The following is a 16,692-nucleotide window of genomic DNA, read 5'->3' as shown; positions in this document are numbered from 1 at the left end:
CGCTCGGAAAGCAAAGATTAAAGGGGAAAGTCGCAGCTGTATATTTATATTTTCATTGCTAGAAGGGAATTGATTTCCGCGCATTTATTTTGGTAGTTGTAATACACAAGGGCGGATTTGCGTCACCCGAGCAACTTGTCGGTGGAGATAAAGTTGCACAAATATTGAAAGGGGAAGTGCTAGGAGTCATTATAGAGTTTTTCTCCGGAAGAAATAAGGATTTCTGCAGTATCCTAAAATACTAAGGCCGCTTCTATTTTGAGACCAATCTCGCAGGCACATCCGCTCATTTAGTACGAGTTTGAGCCCATCAAAAAACAGGAGATGACCTGAACTCCGGCGAGCCCGGGGTTTCCTGCTGCTTTCTTGGTTCTGAGGGGTGGGCAGTAAGGAGGAGGGGAGTCAGCGGGCTCAGAAGAGGGCGAGGGGCCCGCAGCGGCGAGACCTGATCCCGGGGAAGGGGTGTGTGTTGGGGGGCGGCGGGGGAAGCAGGGCGTCGCTTCACAGGTTTCCTTTTTTGCTTTTCCCTCCAGGAGCTCGGTGTAGGCCCGGGTGGCGCAGACGCGGTTGCAATGGAGCCGAGGGCCTGGAAGAGCAGGGGGCGCGCGCGAAGTTGCAATTTAGAACCAAGCCGCGGGCCTTTCGGGGACACAGAAGAGCGCGCGGCGGGGCTAGGAGTCCGCAGGAAAACCCTGATCCCGGGCCTCGTCTCCGCCCCGGCCTTGAAATGCTGCAGATGCGGGTCGTGGGCGCCTCGGGACACCCGGAGGGCCCGCGTTCCGCCTAGTCTGCACCCCGCGCCCACTCCCCACCTCCCCAGGGACGTGCTTATTTGGGGGCGAGAGGCAGGGGTGAGGCCTAAAGACGTCGCCTTTGGAACCTTGAGTTTGAACTTAGGCGCCGCTGTTGAAATGTTTGCAGTCAAATCGGAATTAGAAGTGACACTAGAAAAGAGAAGAAAAGGGGGTTTATGGCCGTCCCCACACACTCGCGCTGGTGACTGTCCGTGGGGGCTCTGAAGGCCGCGTCCTTCCAGCCGAGTCTCGCCATAGTCCCCGGCCCCACCTCCACTGGGGCACTTCAAGGAGGGTCCAACACCCCATGCGGCCTTATACCTGTCACTCCTTTGCCTCTGTCTAGAAACCGGACTGGTCTTCCTGGATCTGTTGCCCCAGATGCCCCTGTCCTCAGGCGATTCAACAACTCCATTCCATCTCCGGAAATAACACCTCTGTCCTTGCAGCAAGGAGCAAGGCACGAAAACCCTTTAGTAAAAGAGCGACCTAGGGAGGGGGAGAGAAAGACAGAGAGCCGATGGAGGCATGGGCAGGGGACAGGCAGGAGGGGATGTCCCATTGCTGCATGGCCGGAAGTGATTGATCAGTGATTGATTACTTTCCAGGAGAAAGTCAAAAGCTTAAAATGACAGCATCTGTAACAAGAGGCTAGAAACCACTAGAAATAAATTTAATTAGCCCCAATCTTGAATTTGACCCAGGCATGGCAAGTTCAGTTGCCCTTCTGGGTTGATTTGGTAAGACCTCTTAGTGCTGAAGTGAAATAAAAAAAAATGTCACAGAAGCTTTAATGCAACTGTATTAAAAGTTTTTTGCGGGGAGGGAGACATGCCTCAGAAGCACAGAAGATCAATTAGGAGATGCTTATTAGGGCAATCGAAAACAAAATATTTCGTGGTTTCATTATTGTTATTATTTTATTTTCTTCCTGAAAATGTGCAAGAAGAGCTCATCTGGGTGGCCTGTGGTTTGTTTGGGAGAGGGGTGGGGAAATCCATTCTGACTGTAATTTAAAAGAGAAGGAATTCTTAAAATAGAGATGTTGATGTTGCAGAAAACCCCCACTACACCCACCCTGCTCTCTAAAGACCCAAAGCACGAATGGAAGGCGTCGGCCTCCACTGCAGCTTCTTTTGCGACCAGGCCCAAGGGGTTCCTGGGGAAGCAGTCACTGAATTGAAAGTAGTATTTAACCCCAAGGAAATGTGCTCTTGTGGGCACTTGCAAAACAATGGACCCCACGTGATCTGGGGTTGTGGTGGAGCTGGGAGGGCGACATTTCCTACGAGGTGCAGCGGCGGAGGGGACGCGCGTGCCGCTTTCCCGGGTTTCGGACGGCGGCCTGTTTGGTTGTCGTCTGAGGCTCGGGGGAGGGTTTGGCTGCGTCCAAGGGAGACGTTCGGAGACATCCATCTTATTTTGTTTGAAAAGTTGCTCGTCCAAGTTGTCACTGGGTGACAGCTTGGACTAAAGCTAATTTGCGAACCGCCCCTCCTCTCTTCCCTGAGGATCTCGGAGGCAGCGCCGCGGACGCGGTGCTAAATTGGGCGGGGACTTCGGACCCCAGCTTTCTGGAGCCAGAGCTCAGAGCTGAGCAGCTTGGCAGCGGGAGCCCACGAAGGATGAGGACACCGACATTCGGGATAAAGGCCGAGTGAAGAAAAATCAGGCCCGAGTGAGGTCAGGAGGAGGGAATCCAGGGGGCCGCCCCCGTGTTCCAGGAGGCGGGCTTTGCACCCGTGAAAATACACAGAAGCACCCGCTTCTCTGGGCAAGCGCTGGCGCTGGGACCAACTCTCTACGTCCGATGTCGGTTTGGAGCTGCACAAGTTAGGGGAGGGTCGGAATTCCCTGGAGCCGCCGCCGGGCCCCTGCGCAGGGGACCCCGCTCAGCCCACGCGGCAGCAGCAAACACTTTGGCGTGGCCGGGGCGTGGCCGAGGCGGTGGGCCACGCCCCTCTTTCCCAATTCCCCTCTACTCCCCGCTCCCATTGGTCATGAGGCTGGCCAATGAGCACTCGGATCGAGGTCCTACCCTGGGTCTGACTCCGAAGCTCCTGCCAAAAGTTTGGGAGTTTTTAGAGAGGAGTTTTTTTTTTTTTTTTTTTTCCCTCCTATTACTTTTTTTTTTTTTTTTAACTAACGGATTATTATTGTTGTTGTTTTAAATTTAGCTCTTAGGGCTTAGCTGTTTGGGTTTTCTTTTGGTGCCCAGCCCCTGTCTCCCCGGCTTCCCTGGCGTGTGCGGAGCCGCGGCCCCCGCCCGCCCAGCAGCTCCAGCGCCCCTCGCTCGCCTCCAGCCCGCGGGGAGCGCGGGCGCCGCGCCGCCTTTAAAGTGAGGCCAGGGGCCGAGACTGTGCCCGGCCGGGATCCGGGCCTCGCCTCTTCCCTCGGTGGCGCTAGGGCTCCCTGGCCTGTCTTCAGTGCGGACGGAGAAGCGAAAGCGGATCGTCCTCGGCTGGGCTGCCGCTGCCTCCGGGACTCAGCGCGCTCCTCCCCGCGCACCCACCCACCCACTGGGCCGGGCCCGGCCGGGCCGCGGCGGCAGCTCGGCTCACCCAGCCAGAATGTTCGCCGCCGGGCTGGCGCCCTTCTACGCCTCCAACTTCAGCCTCTGGTCGGCCGCCTACTGCTCCTCGGCGGGTCCGGGCGGCTGCTCCTTCCCCTTGGACCCCGCCGCGGTCAAGAAACCCTCCTTCTGCATCGCAGACATCCTGCACGCCGGCGTGGGGGAGCCGGGGGCGACCGCGGAGGGTCTGGCGGGGGCCTCGGCCGCCGCCCTCACCGCTCACTTGGGCTCGGCTCACCCGCACGCCTCTTTCCAAGCTGCCGCCAGATCCCCGCTTCGACCCACCCCGGTGGTGGCGCCCTCCGAAGTCCCGGCTGGCTTCCCGCAGCGGCTGTCTCCGCTCTCAGCCGCCTACCACCACCATCACCCACAGCCACAGCAGCCGCAACAGCCTCCGCAGCAGCCACAGCCTCCGCCTGCGCCCCGGGCTGGCGCCGTGCAGCCCCCTGTCTCCGGGGCGCGGGTGGTCCCGAACCCCTCGCATAGCGGCTCGGCCCCGGCCCCCTCTAGCAAGGACCTCAAATTTGGAATTGACCGCATTTTGTCTGCAGAATTTGACCCCAAAGTCAAGGAAGGCAACACGCTGAGAGGTAGGTCTTGGGCGAGAGGCTGCAGGCCTCTGGCCACGGCCCTGGCGCACTCCCCGGTCCCGGGGCCATTTGGGATGCCTTTGAGTATTTGCACAATTAAGGACAAACCGGTAAAATGAGGGAGAAGAGAGTGAATTGTAAGAAGGCTGTGAAACGTTAGGTTTAAAACTCACCTGCTCTGCGTTAAAAAAAAAAAAAAAAGATTCCAGGGATGCTTGAAAAACACACGTCACAGAATCATTATTCATAAAAATCGTTGGTGTAAATATTTGCTGAAATGACTATCATCTGTCTCTTGAATCATGTATCTAGAGGGAGAACTATATTAATTTGACAGGGAAAGCCCTTTTGGGGAACACTTTCCCTTCCATTTTTCTGATTTCTAGTGAAATTCCACTCAAGGAATGTAGGTAAACAAAATAGACCCCCGGCTCCCAAGAGAAAGCGGAGTTGGGGCTCCTTCACTGGGGAGGGGGTAGGTCTGTGGAATTCTAGCCAAGCACCTGGAAGTGACTTCCTTTTGGCCATTTTATATAAAGCCCTTCCTTGCTGTATGTGTAGACGTGGACCTGTGGGCTACACGCAGGAACATTTTGCGCATCGCCCCTTGGCCACTGTCGGGAGAGTGGGGTTTTGGCGCGGAGACAAGTGTCTCTCGTGACTTCGCTCCAGGAAAACCGAATCGAGGGGGAGGGGAGGAACAACTCAGTCCGAGAGAGTGTGGCTTTGCCCGAGGTGTAACCAGCTCTTTTCTCTCGCCTCCAGACCTCACGTCCCTGCTAACCAGCGGGCGGCCCGCAGGGGTGCACCTCCCCGGCCTGCAGCCCTCCGCCGGCCAGTTCTTCGCGTCTCTAGATCCCATTAACGAGGCTTCTGCCATCCTGAGCCCCTTAAGCTCGAACCCGAGGAATTCAGTTCAGCATCAGTTTCAAGACACGTTTCCAGGTACGGAAACCCTCCCGAGCGACGGCCTAACGGGGCAGGTCGACTGGCCCCAAACTGAGGACGGCTCACGTGGCCACCGCGGTGCAACAATCCCGGAGTTGGTGAAGGAGGCTACCAAGTCCGGAGACAGAAACCGAAAGAGTTCTCAGATAGCTAGCTCACTCTTTTGTTGGCTCCCGGGGGGCGGGGGTGGGAGCGGTGGGGGACCTGGGGGTGCCGAGAAAGTGTGTGCGTGGGCGGGCGGGGCGAGGTGGGGTGAAGGGGCTTTCCCTAGTGTTTTCTCCGGAGAGTGGCTTGAAAATACAGCAAGAGGTGTTGCTTTTTTAACACAACACAGAGTTAGGAATGACCTCAAACACTTTGCTCAAGGGGGTTCCGTTTGCTCCCACGTTTGCAAGAACGTGTTCATACACACACGTACACACACGTACACACACGAGAGTCAAAGCTGTCATCTCTCCATCCTTCAGGCCCAAGGGACAGTGTCGCCTACTCTTCGCATGCCCCAAAGGCCACGCGTTAGGTTTATGTTTTTTCTTTGGAATTAATCGACGAAGCGCGGGACTTCTCCACGGCCACCCTCGCTTTAGGCCTTAAGCCTGAAGTCTTAAGAGCTGTAGCGGTAGGGAGGCCATTCCGCGTCTGCGTGAAGGACTTTCTGAATGGGGGCTCGACTGTTTAACGCAAAACACTTAGAAGCAGCACGGTGAGTCCCGGGCGCGCAGCCCACGGACCGGGGGGCACTGACTCGGCCCTCCTGTCTTTCTCTCGCTCCCGCTCCCGCCCGGTGGCAGGTCCCTACGCCGTGCTCACGAAGGACACCATGCCACAGACCTACAAGAGGAAGCGCTCCTGGTCGCGGGCGGTCTTCTCCAACCTGCAGAGGAAAGGCCTGGAGAAGAGGTTTGAGATTCAGAAGTACGTGACCAAGCCCGACCGAAAGCAACTGGCCGCGATGCTAGGCCTCACGGACGCGCAGGTAAGCCGGCTCTGGCTCCCGCGCGCAGCTCCCTCGCGGGGTGGGGGGCAGCATTGCGGCCTAGCCCCAGGCCGCCCTCCACCCCGGCCCACTCGGCCTTTGCCTCGGAGACGCAAGGTCTTGAATTTCAAGAGACAATGTAGGCGTCGAAACTTGAGTCTGGGGGTGGGGGTGGGGTGGGGGGGAGAGAAGGACGGAAAGAATAGCCCATCCCCAAAGATGTATGTCAACAAGCACTGCATGTTTATTTTGGCCAACAGGCGAAAGAACCGCGGAGAAAGCAAATAGGCCGCAGGAGATAATAATTATGTACTCGACTCTAGTGCAGTTCGCTGTAGGAGGCAGTTTATTTCAGAAGAGATAAAAATCCAAAGTCAAGAGATTGTTGTTGGGTTTTTTCCCCCCCCTCCTCCCGTCCTTCCTCCCTCCTCCTCCTTCTGCTGCCGCTGGATTGTGAAATCCCCATTTGTGAGGAAGTGAAAACATCATTTCAAACGGAATGACTTAGCCCTAGCAGGGTGAGGAGTGCACTCCTTAGCAGCCAGTCAGTCCGATTTTCTAACGGAAGAAGCTCCTAAGAAAATCTCTGGGGGGGGGGGGGGAGTGAGAGAGAGAAAGGAAAAAAGATTTTCTTAGAATACCCAAGAGCATTTCAGCAGGTTCTGCCTACTTGGGGTTTTTTGTTTTTCCAAGACAATGGCGAATCTATCGTGTTTGAATTCAATTTCTGAGTCCAATTTTTTTTTTTTTCTTTTCTCCAATTCAAGAACTGGACTTTTTGGGGGGTTTTGGAAATAGAAGAGTTACGGTTCTTCCATACCCCACAGCAGCGGGGCCTTTGCTCCCTGGGTGCTCAATGTTCTGAGTAGGGCAGAAGTCAAAGGCAGGCACCTTTTCATAGCTCCTTTAGGGCCCCCCTCACCCCCCCTTTTCTTTCTGTCCTCCATTACACAACTCCCCTCCCCAACACACTGGAAGAGCCCAGCCGTTTTCCACCAGCTGTGGATGTTATTTTTAAAAGGGAAGCTGGAACTTGTGTGAACAGCATTGGGTCCCCCAGGGGATTGTATATATTTATATAGATTCTCCACCCCATCCCTACCCCCTTCCTCCACTTTGCACAGGTTTAATTCCAGCATTTTCTAAGCCTGCAGAAGGATTAGTTTATCCCGGGCAGGGGCAGAGTCCTTATCAGCTTCTGAGTACACACATGCCAAGGAAATGCTCTTCAGCTGAAGGTCCAGCAGTGCCCCCACCCCACTGGGATTAACTCTTTGAACCCTCTTTCCCCTCTGTGCTTCCCACGGTTTCTCCTTAAGAAGAACTGCTTTTGTCGAAACTTGCCTTGGGTGGTGGCAGTCGAGGAGAGGACCAGCTTAGCAGGAATTCTTCACATTGGTTCACCAAACCCTTGAAATCCTGGGTATATTTTTTTCTGGGCCAGGGGTCCATAATTTAATCAGATTCTTGGAGAGCCTGGCTCAAGTGGGGTTAAGAAGCATCGATTTAGAGCAGAAATCGCCCTTAGTTTGAGGCCGAGGTGCAGGACTCCGCCTTTCAACAAGCATCCAGGTCATTTCAGGACCAGGTCTGGAGGGCCACATTTTGAGAAACAGTCCTCGCGGGTTCCGTAGGCGAGCGTCTCCGGCGATGTCTTTGTTTCCCGGGGCTGCCCCTCGGCCCCTGAGCCGAGCCCAGTGCCCGGTCCGTGGTAGAGGCGCGGGGGGCCGGGGCTCCAGGCTGCCCGCGAGTCGAGCGCCGAGAGCCCACGTCTCATCTCGGTGTCCCTTCTTGTCTCCCCGCGTGCTGCGGCGCAGGTGAAGGTGTGGTTCCAGAACCGGCGGATGAAGTGGCGGCACTCCAAGGAGGCCCAGGCCCAGAAGGACAAGGACAAGGAGGCGGGCGAGAAGTCGTCGGGCGGAGGTGCGGCTGCCGACGGCGAGCAGGAGGAGCGGAGCCTCAGCCGCTCGGAGGGCGAGGCCGAGAGCGAGAGCAGCGACTCCGAGTCTCTGGACATGGCCCCCAGCGACACGGAGCGGACTGAGGGGGCCGAGCGGTCTCTGCACCAGACCACGGTCATCAAGGCCTCGGCCGCGGGCGCCCTCCTCCCGGCCAGCGGCGGCGGGAGCGCGGGAAGCGGCGGCGGCGGCAGTTTCAGCTTCGCCAGCCTCGGCGGCGGCGGCGGCACGGGGAGTGGGGGCGGCGGCGCCTCGGAGCTGCTGCCGGCGCCCCAGCCCACCCTCAGCGGCGCTCCGCAGAGCCCCGAGCCCGCCCAGGCACCGCTGGGCGCCCTGTAGACTGCATGAGGCCGGGGCCCCGGGGCCCGCGTGCCGCCCCCAGCCTCCCAGGGGGGGCTGGATTTTGCGCCTGCTTTGTGTTGGCAGCGGGGCCGGGGCCCGAGACGCCGCGGCGGCCTTGCCCACGGTCCCGCCTGCCCGTCGCTGCCGCGCTGGTGCCCAGAGCCCGGGGCGGGGGGCGAGCTCAGTGCCCCCGCCCGAGGACCCCGCGCCGGCCAAACACTTCTCCCGGGCCGCGAGCAGTTCACACTGTGAAGTGTTGGACGCAACAGTTGCTCCCCGCACTCGGGGTCGTGGCGCAAAGACAAGCTGCACTTAGGACGCCACAAACTTGTAAATAAAATGTTTACTACGGTTTGTAAAGGCCGCTTGGCTAGCTGGGGCGGTGTGGTCGTTAAGATCGGGGATCTCCCACCCGGACCTCAGCCTCGGGGCACTGTAGGTCACAGCAGCTGGAGGTGGGGGACAAGTGCTTTTGGACGGGGGAGCGCCGCAATCTCGGAGCCCCCTCGCTGCAGGGACTGGCGTCGGGCTTAGAGCTCAGAGGCTTCCTTGGCCATAGCCTGCGCTCCCCCACCACTGAACTGGTGCTCCACGACTCTGAGTGTGGCCAGAGGGCCATGGTGGCCACAGAATCTGTTAGGCCCCTGGGGCAGAAGGCCTCTCCACCCTGAGTCAGGACACTGGGAGTGGGCCCGTGGCCTTTTCTTTGCTGGCGAGTATCCAGAGTTGGAGTGGACAAGATGGTGATGCCGTGGGTGAATTTAGCCACAGTCGGTACTTACAAGGTGGGCACTCCAAGTCTGTAGTGGAGCTTTGCGGCAATTCTAACACAAGCCGCCCCTTGCTCCAGGATGGCTAAAGGGAGGAGGTAGCATCCTGGCGGAAAAGATAGACAAATCACAGTGGTTAGGGTTGAAAAGGCTGAGCCTGAGAAAGTTTTAAAGGTGCCCAAACAACCACGGGGCAGGGAGGTGACTTGTTCAAAGTCACACCCAGGCAATAGCCCAAACCAGAGGTCAGACCTCCTGGCTCTCATTTGGCCAGTGACGGGTCTACAAAACTGCATCTCAACCCCATCCACGCACACATAATCTTCCTTGCAGTTAGGCCCTGCAGGCGCCCAGTGAGTCCCTCTGCAGCCCCCCACCTGCAAGTTGAGAGGCTGCAGCTGAAATACCTGTTTTGCCTCCACGCTGCAACTGGGATGGGCCTTTAAAGTTTTTTGTTTTGTTTTGTTTTTGTTTTTGAAAGGCTGAAGAGTCAAACCTCTCTCCAAGACCTTGGCTCTCCTTTCCTCAAAATGAAATGTCCAGAGTTTGTATATAAATCTCTTTTGGGAGATTCAAAAACAGACTGCTGACAAACCTGACCATGCGGGGCTGTTTGGCACTAAACTCTGGCCAGGGCACGAAGCTCCTTCTTACAGGCCCACCACCCATGTCAAGAATAGGATGCTCTGTAGAGAGTGGTGCTCCCCCAGAGATGCTCAGGTCAGCTAGCCCAGGACACATCCCAGTCCCCCGGCTGGAGTGAGGGGGCTCTGAGCAGCTCCCTGATCTGGCTTAGCATCTTCCCCATTTTGACTCATTGACTTGAGCACATTAAAAGACCACCGTTTTAGAGTGGGGACCCCAGATTTAGCCTTTGCTGGCCTAGCGCAGCACAGGGGTGCAAAGCTGACCATTCCCTGCCCCAGTCAACCTCCCAGCCTCCAAAAGGAGCTGAACTCCTAGAGGAATGTGCATAGTGGGGAGGGGAGTGGGAGCGACCAGGGTGGTCCAGTACAGGAATGAGAAGAGAGAGGTAGAGGGCCCTAGGAGGGACCTCAAGTTTAATGGGAATGTGAGCCAGCCATTATCTTTAAATGTGCCCAGAGTTTCCTGGCACAGCAGCTTCCCCACCTGCTTGGGTTCTAGCCCTGGGTGGGAGTGATTCCCCCACCATTCCGCAGGCTCCGCTGCCCAAATGGCAGGATTCTCCCTGTACCTCAGTTTTGCCTTCACTATCGAGTTTAGTTTCCTCTGACCCCTGAAATATTGAAATTCTGTAACTGGGACATCCCAAGGACATGGAATTTTGAGGCACTTAAATCCGGTGCTGGCGTTCAGGAGCATAACGTGGCAGCATATATATCTAGTAGAGGAGCTCAGCTGGGGAGGAGTTGGTGCTTTAGGCTCGCAGCTACTCTGCCTCTCATAAGGCTCTCGAGGTGCCCGCTGCCCCAGTCCCCCCTCGCATTTCTCTTCCTGGGGCCCGGGTTTAAAAAGTAAAGGAAATAATCGCCCAGTGACCGTAATGATACGATTTCAGGTACAGTTCGGCCTTATCAAGGCCAGGATCCGCTAGACCAGAGGGCGCAGCAAAGCTGGGGTACCGGGAGGGAAATGAGCTGGGCAGCGGGCACCTGGGGGTGGCACTGGGGCTGCTTCTGGAGGGTTCGCAGGAGGCGCCCCTTCCTCCAACACCCTCCACCTCTTCTTCTTGAACATTTCCCCCGTGAAACTCTAGCGGGGCTTTAGCCTGGGCGGTGGAGTTCTTCCACGTTTTCATCAAGAACGGGGTATCTCAAGTCCAGGAGAAGTTTAAAGTTCATTTGGAAGCGGAACAGTCGCAGGACGAAGAGTCCTCTCTAGGCCGGCCTGGTGGCGGGGAGCAAAAACCACATTTCGGGCCGGGTCGACTCATCCTGGGGCCGCTCGCTTGGCCCAGGGATCGGGAATTTTCCCGGTGGCGCTCGATGCTTGCAAGAGCCGCCAGGGAAGCTAGAAATTCTTGAACGAAGACCGAGATTTCTAAGGCGCCCAAGAGAAGGCCGAGCGCGCTAGATCCGCACACGCCAGGCCCGCCGAGGCCCTCCCGGCTGGGGCTTGGAGGCGGCGGCGGATGCGCGCGGGCCCCGGAGCCGAGCCGAGCCGCCACCCCCGCTTCCAGCCGCGTGCGGCCCAAGACTCGTCCTTCCCGAAAAGCAGCGAGAACTCTGCCCGAGTCGGGTTCTGCCTCCCAGCCGCAGCGGTCCCCGCGGCGCCGAGCCCTCGCAGCTAGGTTACCGGCGTGCGGAGGGGTGGCGGCCGCGGGTCTCGCTGGGACTGGAGGGGCTCTAATACCCCTTCGGGGGCACGCGCGCGCACACCACAATTACACGCGTAGGTCACACATCCACATGTTCGCAGAGGCGCACAGCAACGCAGACCCAGACGCACACAGGGGAGCCCAGGTACTGGCCATTTCAGCCTCTTCCGAGCAAAACCACACAAATAACGTTCTCTCTTCCCCAGACGGCAAAGCCGAGTGAGGAGCCTCACGCCGCCTTCTTCTGCCACGGTGGGTGGGTGGGGCGCTGGTCTGAAACAAAAGTTTCCTTGCGCTAAGCCTCGCCGGCCAAAGCGCTGAAAGCCGGCGTCGCTCCATTCGCCTGCCGCAGTCCAGAGCGGGCGGGGACCCGGAGGCCCGGAGTTGCTGGGAGCGCGTGGCCGTCGCTGCCCTGCCCCCCGCCCCCAACCTGGGGCCAAAGCTGTCCGGCCCCGTGGCACTTCAAGGCGCAGTCTTGTCTCCAATGGAGGCTCTGGCCCGCAGACCAGCCAAGGAGATCACCTTCTGTTCTCACCCCACTACCCCGCAAGGACTCGTGGGTACCGTGTGTGTGTGTTGGGGGGGCTTGCTCGGACTCCGGTTATCATCAATCCCTCTCACTCCTTCCGCACCTCAGAGAGGACCAGTGGCTTTGGGATCTTTCCTGTGGCTGCTCCCTCTAGCTGGGGACTGAAGTGGGGTGTTGGCGGGGGTTCTGGTTTGAGGCCAGCGCCGAGCAGGTGAGCTCTGAGTGCCCAGCTCGCTGATCCCTCCTGTTCTAGGTACTGGAAGTCAACCTAACTGGAAGGTGACCCCAGATTTCCTTGCGGTCGGTCGCAGTCTCAGGGAACTTAAGGGTCCCCAGGGCAGGGCAGGAACCAGAACCTGCGGGGGGGCGGGGGAGGGTATTATGGGGCCGTTTCAGACTTGAGCTTTAACCCTTGTGGCTTTAACCTATTGAGTTTGAATCTATCCCCGCATCACACCCCGCTTCCCCTCAAGCCCGTGCCGACCTCAAACAGACCCCCGGTATGCGGGGCAGGGTGGTGGTGGGGGTGCTGGGGCGGCTCTGGAGCAAGAAATGGGAAGAGAGGTGGGAGGCTGAGGTCGATGCACCCTCCTCCCAGTTGCCCGCGGTTCTCCTCCACCTTCGTCCTCCTTTGAGAAGGAAGAGCTGGTTGAAGGACTGAGAACTCGGCCCTCCCCATAGGACGCGGTGACACTACTTTAAAGAGGGTGGAGAGAACCCTAAACACGCAGGGCCCTCGCATTCCCCCTTCTTTAGTCTTTGGGGAGGAGGCTGCACACTCCATGATCTTTGTGAAGACCCAACGATTGGGTTTCGGAGGACTTTAACTGCAGGTATTCGGGCTAGGGGAGATACAGCCCGTCTTAATTGTGCTCGCGCACGCATCTGGCTCACAGTCTTCCCTTTGAGGTTGTGAGGGGATTGGCTTGGTCCTAAAGACCAATGAATGGCCTTTTCCGCCGGTGCTCCCCACGCATGCGGGTATTAAAACTTGCATCGGGCACCACCCCTGTAGCCGCTCTTTGGACTTCCGGACTGCTACACAGGGCGGAGTGCACTTTCTAGCTTATTCCCTCCCCTTCCCCCACCCAGGTTCTAACAGGCACAGGCTTTGCGCCTCTGACAGGTGAGCTCAGAGAATTGCTGGCCCTTGGGTCCCTTAGATGTTCTGCCTTCTGTCATTTTATGAACAAGCATAGATGTCCTCACAGATGTGATTACTTCCGACTTCCTCATTTTAAGGATGGGGTAACAGAGGCTGGGTTCTTCACACTTGCCAACGTCCCTGGAGGGTGATGCCAGGACTCAGATAAGGCTGTGGGGTTAGTGCTTCCTGAGTTGCAAAAGGAGAGGGGTCCTCTGGGACACACTTGACCAACCAGATTCTGATCTGGATTGTTACAACTCAATGGCTTTTCAGAAGGGGCGTAAGAGGCGCTGAGACGTGTGTGTGTGGGGGGGTGCGGGGAGACTGGGAGCTCCACTTGGCCCACTCGCTCCAGGAGTCTCAGACCTGGGCCTCTCCCTGATTGATATCCCACCCTTCAGCTTGTGCCACTATTAGTTTTGCTAATATGTCTAAGGTAGGGACCACAGCCTGCTCATGGGAGAAGGCATCATCCTTGGTGTTTTTCCAATCCCGTCAGCGGTTGCTGACACATGGGATTCTGGGCAACACAAGGGGTTCGAGGCCTTATCATTTTTGTCGGGCATCTGCTGCACCAGCTCCTTCTCTCTCCTCCTGCCCTTGGACCTGGTCCCATCCGGCAGATACTGAGGCTCCCCTTCGTGCACTGTCCTCCGTGGGTGACAGACCTGGAATAGAAGGCCATGGAGGTGACAGCAGCTACATCACCTGACCCATGCCCAGAGCTCAAGGCTTTGGTGGCTCCAGTGACTCTGGGGGCTGGGTATGAGAAGAAGGCGGCAGGTAGAGCTTGGAGTTGAAGGCGTCAGGAGCATGGCTGACCTCAACGCAAAGGAGCCCAAGAAACATCCATTCATTCACCAATTACTAAATGTGAGACCTTGGGAAATATAACCATTTGGCTTCAGTTTCTTAATCTCTACAATAGGAAATAATCAAAGTCACCTAACTTTGATTTTTAGAAACTGCTGTGAGAATTAATTGCATTATAAAGTGTGAAATGAGAAAGTGGGTGGCATACAATCAGCACCATGCACTTACTATTCCTCCTCTCTTCATTTATTAATTGCGGTATTTATTACCTTATTAGTACTTGCACAGTTGAAAAAAGTGCCAGAAAATCCTTACTCTCCCAGAAATTAAGTCCTTAGATGGAGGCTCATTAGAATTCAGGGCAGTCACAATGTCCCCCAGAGAAACCTTTTAAAGAATAGACCGGAGTGTTTGGATAGGGGTGTCCACAGAGGTTGAGCTCAGACCCACTGAGTCCATGAGAAGCCCAGTGGCACTCCTTCCTCTCTGTCCTCTAGGCACTGCACCTAGCACTCTGTGCACACAGCAGGTGTTCAGACAATGCTTGTAGATAAGGTTGGGAGTTTTCCTTGGGACTTGGAAGGCGGAGGAGCTAGAGTTTTCTGATACTTCCTATTTGAGGGTAACTTAAGCAAGTATCTGGGGTCCAAGGAGGGAAAAATATGTGCCCGCTGGTGAGATCACGTCAGGACAAATGGCATTTTGGGAGTTTTATTAAGTTCATAACTAATCGCATAGAGGGAGAGACTTCAAAACGGAAACAGGATATCACCTGTCCATTTAGCTGGGAAAAAGCACCCTCTGCTTCTTGAGGGCAGGGTTGGGCTCTGCTTCACGGGGGAGTAATTCTAGCACCTAGCACGGCGCTTGGTACAGGGAAGACGCCTCAAGAAGTGTTTATTGAATAAATGAGTGACACATTATTGTGGTCCTTGTGGTTATTTATAGTCCCAGTGAATCTTCAGGAACAATGTGGTACGGTTGTTAGCATTGTAAACACAGCAAGAAGCTGAGCAACAAGGCACGGGAGCTACTGAGTGGTGACCCCGGGGGGAGCAGACTTGGAAGTCCCAAATCATCTGGATGAGGATACACAGGGGTCCCCGATACTAAGTCCATTGCTCAGCAAGAAAATGAGTTCCCAAGCAGCGCTCCATACAGATGACGGCCGCACTCGTTCGCACACGTTCATCTGTATGTAGACCGTCGCGCGCAGACTGGCATCGCTGGCCTCATTTTGTGTATGGAGGGACTCGTCCACAGTCATCTCGCTAGCAGTCAACGTAAGGACCAGGGCGGAAGGCAGAAACTTTGTGTGCTTCCCGGGGTGGCCGCCTCCGGGCGTGAACATCAGCGCGAGTGTCTCTCCGCACAGCGAAGCGCCGGGGAGCTTGCTGCAGTGAATGTGCATCTTCCCTGCTCCCTCTGCTGCACGAAAGCCTCGGTTAGTTTCCCGGAGTTCCCGAGCTGCCCTCACCCCCTACTCGCCTCTGGCGATTTCAGGGTCCGCAAATTTCAGCCTCGCTTTGATTTGTCAGGGCTGTTTATTTTTGTTTGTCGGAATGGGGTAAAGAGTGCACCCCGCACATCCCAGCACGCGATGCGAGCTCAAGAAATGAGCCAATGAATGAACAAACGAACGAATGAATTTATAACTGAATAGGATTCCTTATCTCGCAATCCCCACAGGCATCGGTTAATCATCTGGCCATTTTCTGGATCCTTCTATGGAGAGAATCACAGGCCTCGCATGCCCTCCAAAGAAGTGTCCCAAGATTCGGTGCGGCCCGGCTCTCCCTGCTCCCTGCGCAGACGCGCTTGAGCCTCAAGCTTTTAGGGGGGGAGCCTGCTCCGCGCCCCGTTCACTACTCGTTTGGGTGGTGAACAGTCCTAAGTCCTCTCTCTTCTCAGATCCCCAACCCGCCCGCTCAGCGCCCAGTCCAAGGTCAGCGAGGGCCCTCAGGCCGCGACCTGGCCGGGGTTGGTCCGACATCAGCCCCGCACGGGTGGGCAGCGCCCAGAAAATCGTCCCTTAAGGCTGCCTTGGATCCTCTGCAGCGACCTGAGCCAAATCCCTTTGTTCTCATGGCCCGCAAGTTCCCTACCTCCTCTATTGACTTCTCTTCCTGAGAGGACAGTTTTGTGGTTGAACAAATGGGCAAAAAAACTAGAAAAGAGTCAAACTAAAGACTTTTCTGTGGCACACAATTTTAAAATCGAATGTCGACTGTAATGTAAATGTTCCCACTTCCTTCGCTCTCCATTCTCCCTAGTCCTCCTCCTCGCTTTGGGCATCCCTACCCCTTCCCATTTTTGTTTGTTTGTTTGTTTCCTCCTCTCCACTCCCTGTGCCGGGCTCTTCCTTTCATCCTGCGCTGGTGCAAGCTTCCACTTGGAATTTTAAGAGGAGCTGGGCCACGCTGGCTGGGTTCGGGGGCAATCAGGGTAGGCGATGTGGATGTGGTGCCGGTAAGGTGTGTGACGTTAGCTATCCGGCAACCAGGCTGCTCCAGAGACAGTGGACTCCAGCCTCCTCCATGACCCAAAATGAAATGAAAGGCAGTTTTGTTTTTTTATTATTAAAAAAACGAATGGGCCCGTAAGATTAAAAAAGAAAGAGGCGCAAAGATGCCATCCTCATTCTCATTGTTCAGGAGCCAAGGGAGATGTGTCGGCGCACAGGGGCCACCCAAAGCCTCGGTGTCATCCATCAACACATGCATACACCATTTGAGCGCCTACTACGTGCTGCGGGGTTCTGGGTTAGAGACCATGAGCGGCTCCTGGCGGGAGTTAGAGGGAGGCGCCCTGAGGTGCATGGTCTGAAACAACAGTTTTAGCTACCCACACCTTTCTTTCTCACTTCTTCCCCACTTCTTTTGGTTTTTCCATTGCAGAGGAATGGCCCTGAGGGCACCCATCCTGCCTTCTGAGTCCTCTGCAGCTCTCCCACT

At 56.4% G+C, this 16,692-nt stretch overlaps 1 protein-coding gene across 1 annotated transcript; it reads left to right on the top strand.

The window, feature by feature from the left end:
• The first annotated feature begins 1,614 nt into the window (after positions 1-1,614).
• On the top strand, positions 1,615-12,133 carry HLX (H2.0 like homeobox). Its single transcript, XM_045876854.3, has 4 exons — positions 1,615-3,956; positions 4,722-4,901; positions 5,696-5,880; positions 7,698-12,133. Exons 1-4 carry the CDS (start codon positions 3,365-3,367, stop codon positions 8,175-8,177), a joined length of 1,437 nt encoding a protein of 478 aa, XP_045732810.1. The 5' UTR covers positions 1,615-3,364; the 3' UTR covers positions 8,178-12,133.
• The last annotated feature ends 4,559 nt before the right edge of the window (positions 12,134-16,692 follow it).

The sequence above is a fragment of the Mirounga angustirostris genome, unplaced genomic scaffold (assembly GCF_029215605.1).
Source record: "Mirounga angustirostris isolate CCGP_5_RB_7025 unplaced genomic scaffold, mMirAng1.0.hap1 SCAF_6, whole genome shotgun sequence".
Taxonomy (NCBI): Eukaryota; Metazoa; Chordata; class Mammalia; order Carnivora; family Phocidae; genus Mirounga; species Mirounga angustirostris.
This window is presented reverse-complemented; position numbering and strand designations above follow the sequence as displayed.

Bases quoted from the DNA above. Each gene is read 5' to 3' on its own strand.
- HLX (XM_045876854.3), top strand. From the start codon at position 3,365: ATGTTCGCCGCCGGGCTGGCGCCCTTCTACGCCTCCAACTTCAGCCTC. The intron at 3,957-4,721 runs GTAGGTCTTGGG...TCTCGCCTCCAG, and splicing joins GGAAGGCAACACGCTGAGAG to ACCTCACGTCCCTGCTAACC. The intron at 4,902-5,695 runs GTACGGAAACCC...GCCCGGTGGCAG, and splicing joins GTTTCAAGACACGTTTCCAG to GTCCCTACGCCGTGCTCACG.